The sequence below is a fragment of the Pteropus alecto genome, unplaced genomic scaffold (genome assembly GCF_000325575.1).
Source record: "Pteropus alecto unplaced genomic scaffold, ASM32557v1 scaffold339, whole genome shotgun sequence".
Lineage (NCBI taxonomy): Eukaryota > Metazoa > Chordata > Mammalia > Chiroptera > Pteropodidae > Pteropus > Pteropus alecto.
The window spans coordinates 457,998-465,120 of NW_006442509.1; the positions used below are offsets into that span (position 1 = coordinate 457,998).

A 7,123-nucleotide genomic window follows, 5' to 3' on the forward strand; every position below is an offset into this window, starting at 1 on the left:
ATAAAAGGCGCCGACTCCGGTGCCGGGGCTGGGTCGCTGTTCGCATTAGGGCCAGCAGAGAGAAGCCGTATTGATTATAATTTTTAACGGGTTGTCAGATTTAGCAAAGTGCTAAGCTTCCTACAGCAGCCTGGCGGGGCGTGATGAGCGCTCCGCTGGTTCCTAGTGGCCTTTCAGTAAGCGTTGAGGTCCTGGAGAGGGTGGACCCCAGTCTGTCCTCAGGGCCCCCCCAACCCCCCGCCCTGCTGTCCAGGCCCCCGGTCCCCTAGGTGTGCGGTGGGTGTGTCCAGGGCGAGTGGCAGGGTTGTCTGACCATTTCGATAGGTGCCTGCCGCAAGCCAGCAGTCAGCACCACCTGTCCTTTCTCTACTGGTGGCACTGAGAGTCCCCAGAAATAAGTTACAGAGGCTTTAGTTTGCCTGTGACATTTCCCCAAAGTCAGAGTGTGTCCTGGGTCCCAGCGGGACCCCCGAGGACAATGCCACCTGCTCCCCTCTTTACAGAACTGACAAAGAACATCGTTGTCCTGGCACTCGGGGAACGAGTTTATGCCCGTGTCGGATGGCCACTTGCTCAGCGGAGGGTGCGGGGAAGGGCTAGACCGCGGCACCCAGCCAGAGGACGCGCCGGCACCCCGAGAGAAGTCAGGATGCGCCCTACGGGCAAACAGAGCCCCCCAGCCCTGCCGGTGCCCCCCGGAGGGCCTTGCCTCCTCCTCCTGTTCTGCCTGCGCTTGGGCGCCTGCTGCCCACAGAGCTGCCAGTGTCCTGAGCACGCGGGGGCCGTGGCCGTCCACTGCAGCGCGAGGGGCCTGCAGGAGATCCCCGGGGACATCCCGGCCAACGCTGTGCTCCTGAAGCTTGACGCCAACAGAATTGCCCGCGTCCCCAACGGAGCCTTCCAGCACCTGAGCCAGCTGCGAGAGCTGGACCTGTCTCAGAACGCCATCGAGACCATGGGCCCCGCCGCCTTCTCGGGCCTGGCCGGCGGCCTGCGGCTGCTGGACCTGTCTTACAATCGCATCCGCAGGGTCCCGAAGGATGCCTTGGGCAAGCTCAGCGCCAAGATCCGCCTGGCCCACAACCCTCTGCACTGCGAGTGTGCCCTGCAGGAGGCCCTGTGGGAGCTGAAGCTGGATCCCGACTCGGTGCACGAGCTCGCCTGCCACACCTCGGAGCAGGAGGCGTACGTGGGGAAGCCGCTGCTCCAGGCGCTTGACGCCGGCGTCAGCTTCTGCAGCACCCACCACAAGACCACCGACGTGGCCATGCTGGTCACCATGTTTGGCTGGTTCGCCATGGTGGTCGCCTACGTCGTGTACTATGTGCGCCAGAACCAGGAAGACGCCAGGAGGCACCTGGAGTACCTCAAGTCCCTGCCCAGCACCCCCGTGTCCAGGGAGCCCCTGAGCCCTGCACCCTAGTGCTCGCGGCGGGCGGCGGCCGGCCCGTGGCGTTGGCATTCCCCCGGCAAGCTGGTGGTCACAGCTGCCCCGTGCGGTGCTCGCTCTGACCGCACTGTCCCAGATCACATTCGTCAGGCAGTTTCGCCATCAGACCCGTCGACGGGGGAAGGAACCTAAGCCCAGGGAAACGGACTGACGCCACGACGTCACCGCCAGGGGGCGCTCCCGCCGGGACTTACAACCAGACCCCAATCACGAAGTCCCGTGTCCCCCACTCTGTGTGCACCGCGGATGGGAATGCACCCGGAGAGCGGAGGGCTTGTGCCCGTGACCATGGGGGTCCCTGAGGTCTGGGGCGCAGATTCGTCTGTGGAAGGCGCGGGCGACGCCGCCCTGGGACCCCGCCCGTCCCCGACCCAGCACCTACCGAGCCCGTGCACAGCCCTCTTTCTGGAGCAAAGTGGGGGGGACCCGCGTTTTCTAGAGGGAAGCGAGTGAGAGGTGTCGCTCAAACTAGCCTTCGAGCAGCTCTGTTTATTCTTAGAATGTTCCAGAAGAGTCTCATGCCCCAATTTCAGTCCAGTGAGGGGAAAAGGTCTCCAAACCCAAACACCACGGGGAGACTCCCGCCGAGGGTCCAGAGCGGCTGGGGGGCTGGGGGAGCAGTGTCGGCCGGCAGACGAGCTCCGCCCTGGCCGCCTCCTGCCGTCCACCAGTGCATGGCTCGGGGGGAGGCCTGTCACCTCTGGTCGCCACTGTGCCTTGCTTTTCTACTCACGGACACCTACAGCAGCTCCTTCTATGGGTCTGGAGGACGGATGTCTGATGCTCCAAGGCCAGTCGGCCAGCCTTCTCCAGCAACAGACCGGTCCCCCCCGCCCGTCTCCTTCTCTCCTCCTCCCGCCTCACTCCCTTTTCACCTTTGCTGCCAGGAGCCTCAGAGCTCATTGAGATTTTTTTACCCGTGTTACTTTGCGGTCAGGGTAGCTGTCACCTCTACCCGACTCGCCTTTCCCGTTCTGTTTGTTCCTCTCTGTGTCAGTGTTTGTATTTTAAATATTTGGGGTGGGGGGGGGAGATAAATTACTGTGAGTCGAAGGCCGAACCGTCATCGAGCGGTGCCTCGGGAAAGGTTAGCCGTGGAGGCCGGTTTGAGCTTGGGAAGTCCCGAGTGACTTGAAATGGGACGCGAACGCGGGGTCACGCGTACGATCTGATCCCGTGCCCGGAAGCTGCACCAGGGACCGGGGAGGCGTGTGCCAGCGTGGCCGCGATGTGTCGGCCGTGGCACACCAGAGAGAATCGCCGGGCGGGTTCGGGGCGCCCGCCCCACCCAGGCCCCGGGCCTGCCTTCACTGGGGGGGGACAGCGTGCCACATGCACAGAGGGCCACTGGCCAGACCAGGAGCCCGGGAGTGAGACTCGCCGCCCCACACGTCCCAGTCCACAGGGGCGACAGCCTCGCCCGTTTCCAGTGACAGCTGAGACCACACGGCCAGCCGTGGCCTGGTCCGCTCATGTGACATGTGCTGTGTGGAGCAGGTGGGCGCTGCGGCTGGCCGACCAGCAGGACGCAGGCTCCGCGGTGACGGGCCCCACACAGGTCTCTGAGGTGCCCCCTGGCAGGCCCACCAGACCGCCTTCAGCCACACCAGTGGGCTGCTGGTGGCCCCTCGGCGGCCACCCACTGTCCTGACCCATGGAGCCATCTGTACCCCTGCTGTCTCGCACCCAGCTGCCACCTACCCCACTCCCACTCCTGGACGTCGGCCATGGCCGGCTGGGCCATGTCCGCCTGTCTCTCTGCGGGGCGGTCACCACCCTGGGTCGGTGGCATAGACCAGAGAGTAGCCCTGAGGGTGGCCAGCGAGACCCAGTGGCCGGCCAGGGACCCGGTGCTCTGCAGTCTCCCTCGTCACTGCAGGAGTCTCCGGAGCAAGTGCTCAGACAGACGCCAAACCTTTGTCCTCGACCCGGGCCGGGGTCACCTCTGTTGTCATGTTCCCTTGTGACTTGTGGGTGTAACTCGTCATAATTTAAGTCTGTTTTCCAGTGCTGGGCCTTCTTCTGCTGTAAGCGTGTGCTCGCGCCCTCCGGGCTCAGTCCCGTGTGGCCTGGGGCTCGCGGTGGCTTGTGGGAGCACCTCGGACCTCCTGAGCGCTCGAGTCCACCCCGGGGGGCGTCAGGAGTGGTGTCAGATGGAGCTGGCATTCCACCCTCGTTCGCTGATGGAGGACAACGGCGTCATGTATTAGACGGCTTCTCACTCTCTTTCCATCTATCATCTATCTATCTATCTATCTATCTATCTATCCATCCATCTATCATCTATCCATCCATCCATCCATCCATTCTCCTATTGTCCATGTTGATGCATATAGAATTTTTGTTTCACTGTTACAAGGAAATCCATCCATCTATCATCTCCATCCATCCATCCATCCATCTATCATCTATCCGTCCATCCATCTATCTATCTATCTATCATCTATCTATCCATCCATCTACCTATTATATATCATCTATTTATCTCTCATCTATGTATTTTTCCTCTATATCTTTCCTTTTTATTTTCTCGCCTTTCATTTATTTCCATAGTTTTTACCTTTAGAAAGTGTCTCTCCAAAAAAATAAATACTGTTCTAGAATCTTGAATTTTAACATCTGTAACTTTTAAGTATTCCAAATTATGCCGATACCATGGTTGAATTGTTTAATTTTAGTATAATTTAACCTGGAGGCCAAACTTTCCCTCATTTTTTTCAAAGTACTTTTGCATGTTAGTTCTTTGAGATGCTCTGTGGATCACCTTGTTAGTTACCACGGCATTGTGTGCATACGTGTGCATGTGTGTGCGCATATGTGTATGTGTGTGCATGCATGGGATGTGCATGTGTGTGTACACGTGTGGGATGTGAATGTGTTTGGATGTGTGTGGTTTGTGTGTGCGCATGCGTGTGTGTGTGGCAGGCCGAGTCGGTGAGGTTACAGGTGCCCACGGGAAAGGCCCGGCAGCCTGGCTCCAGGAGTGATGATCACAGTGAGACAAGACAATGGTGTCAGCAGTCCCCCCTGTTCCTAAGCGGGGCGCCTCGCGTGGGTGGGACTGACGTGAACCCGCACGTCCGGCCGTCCCTGGCTTTGCTCGGGGGCCAGGAGCAGAGGCCCAGCCCGCCGTGCTCCACGTTCCTGCAGGAAACCACGGCCTCGCAGCACTGACCCCAAAGCAAAGTGTGGCTCACACAAAGTTGTTCTTAATCGTCATCTGTCACAGCAGAGACCGTCGAAAGGAATGTCCGTGGACCCAGAGGGGCGACGGGCTCAGCGGAGTCGGAAGGTTGCCACAAGGAAGCGCAACACGCTTGTCAAAATGCCAAGAATGTGCCACGTCACGCCGGACGCAAATTCACACGCAACCTCGTGCCTCCCCGTGAATGTTTATCAGCAGGACGAAAACCAGAAGGGCTGGCTTGAGGAGACGTAAATATTTTCGCATTCTCTGCATCGTCCCCCTCTCGTTAGCGTTCATCATTTAAACGACTCTCTGTTTCCAGTTTCTGTCCCCACTCAGTAGGACACTGTGCCTTTGGCCACTGAGGAGGTCGTGGGCAGGGACGGGGGCTGTGCGTGCCACCGTGTCTGAGTCGTCCACCTCCTTCCTCCCTGGGCACCGGACCCCTTTCCTCGTGGCAAGCCGGACCCCTCAGTGACACCCTTGGGGCAAAGGGAAAGCCGGTGGACATCCAGGTCACCCCAGGTAGAGAGAAGCAGTGTAGGGTGGGGTGCTTGGGGGGCCCAGTTCGCCCCTCCTGCGTGCCTGCCCGTCTGAGCCTGGTGCTGTCCAGGGAACGGTGCCACCAACCAGTGCAGAGAGACATCTCACGAGGACTCGGCTCAGGCGACGCGGAGCCCGCGGGGGGCCGAGGGTGCAGCCCCAGGCTGCGGGCGTCTGTCAGGCCTCCTCCTCGCGGGCAAAGCCCCACACAGCAGGCGCGGGGCCATCTGCTCCCCGAGCCCACCGATTTCAGTGTCCACTTTGCCCACACACACCCCCCAAGCAAAGCAGACCTGTGAATTCACGTCCCAGGCGTGGAGGCTGGGGTCTTCGACGCCCCTGCCATGCTCCCGGCCCATGCGGCCTCCCCGTTCTGGGTGGGCACCCCGCCTCTGGGGCCCTCCTGGGGGACGAGCCCCGAGATGACAATCCGCTGCCCCCGCCAACACTGCTGGCCACCGGGCTGCGGTCCACCTTTGTCCCCTTCTCGTGGGCTGCTGAGGCCCTGCCTCGAATCCCAGTTAAAGCCATAACCACCAGCAGACCCCCAGAGCTGTGGCTTGTCCCCCACTACCCTCTCAGGGAGGGTGGGCAGACTGAGCCAATCCAGATACAGGACGCCCTGCGGATGAGAATCCCAGGTAAATAATGGGCAGTCCTCTAGGGGCCCACAGGGGACAGTTGGGACATGTGCTTATTCACACACACAGTTTAAAAGTGTTCCATGTTGCTCTCTCTGCGACCTGAGTTTACCAGCAACGCTGCACTTTACCTGGTACCCTCAGCCCACCCTCCCTGTGTCAGCGAAGCCAGGACCGTCACCTTAAACTGCTAGGCCCAGACACAATGGGGCCCCCGGCTGCCCAGGGCAGGGACATGGCCAGGCCTTGGGGACAGTGACGGCAGGGATGCGGGGGTCCAGCAGGGCCTGACTTGGAGTGAGGGGCACACCTCTTTCTACAAAATACTGAGTATATATATGGAAGGGGGTCCACGTGTGGGATCACCCCGGGGAACGCTCTCTCACAGGTCCCTGGCCTAGGCCCAGACTGCCCTGCCCCCGGCCCTTTGCTGTCCTCCCTGGGGTCAGCCCCAGCCCTCCCTGGGGCACACGCCCACTTACTGGTCTTAAGGAGGCTCTAGAAAGATCTTGTCTTTTGGAAATGAAGAGGGCCCCAGTTCCAGTCTGGAAACCCCAACTCTGGCCGGACCGGGGAGCCGCGGGCTCAGTGTACGTCCGCTTCCTGCCATGGACCTGACCACGGGGAGCAGGGTGCAGGCTGGCTGCAGCTGCCACTGTGCCCTGGCTGTGTGGTCGCCCCCCGCAGTGTGCCCACATGGCCAGGCAGGCTGGGTGGACAACAGAGTTGGCCTGGCCTCGCTGCCACCCGTGGTCTGGCCGTATGTGGACCCCATGGGCCTCCCCAGCAAAGCCTCCGGCGTGGGGCACCCCTCCCCATTGGAGGCCCCCCGGTGGGGCTGCTAGCCCCCCATCCAGGCTCCCAGGGTGCGTCACGTCCCCCCCAGCAGCCACCCAGGGAGGCAGGAGGGCCCCACCTGGTGTAGGGTCAGAGACACTGGACAGGGAGGAGCAGAGCGATCACTGGACCCGAGGCAAGGTCCAGGTCTGTCCTGCACACCCGCCCGCTGCAGCACCTGGGCGCGGAGGCATCAGGGCCCCACCGAACGCGGGGTCTCCCACAGGTGCAGCCGCTGGAGACGGGACGCATGCTGTACGCCGCTTGAGATTCCCCCCGTGACCAATCCGCACTGTATCCACGGGCCAACAGGCCACGGGAAGGTGTCCCCTGCAGAGGAGAGGTGTCCTCTGTCCGTGCTGGTGACGCAGGACCCGAGGGTGAGGCCTGCTGCGGTGGCAGAGCCAGGCCCAGGACGCGCCCACAGAGAGTCGAGGCCCCACCGACCACGCAGATGCAGCGTGC

The 7,123-nt window shown here is 61.5% G+C and overlaps 1 protein-coding gene across 1 annotated transcript; it reads left to right on the forward strand.

Annotated features, from left to right (window-relative positions):
- The first annotated feature begins 505 nt into the window (after positions 1–505).
- Positions 506–3,751, forward strand: LRRC3 (leucine rich repeat containing 3). Its single transcript, XM_006922555.3, has one exon. The coding sequence runs from the start codon at positions 650–652 to the stop codon at positions 1,421–1,423; it is 774 nt and encodes a 257-aa protein (XP_006922617.1). The 5' UTR covers positions 506–649; the 3' UTR covers positions 1,424–3,751.
- The last annotated feature ends 3,372 nt before the right edge of the window (positions 3,752–7,123 follow it).

What these genes read in the sequence shown, in the direction of transcription:
- LRRC3 (XM_006922555.3), top strand. Translation starts at nt 650, where the DNA reads ATGCGCCCTACGGGCAAACAGAGCCCCCCAGCCCTGCCGGTGCCCCCC.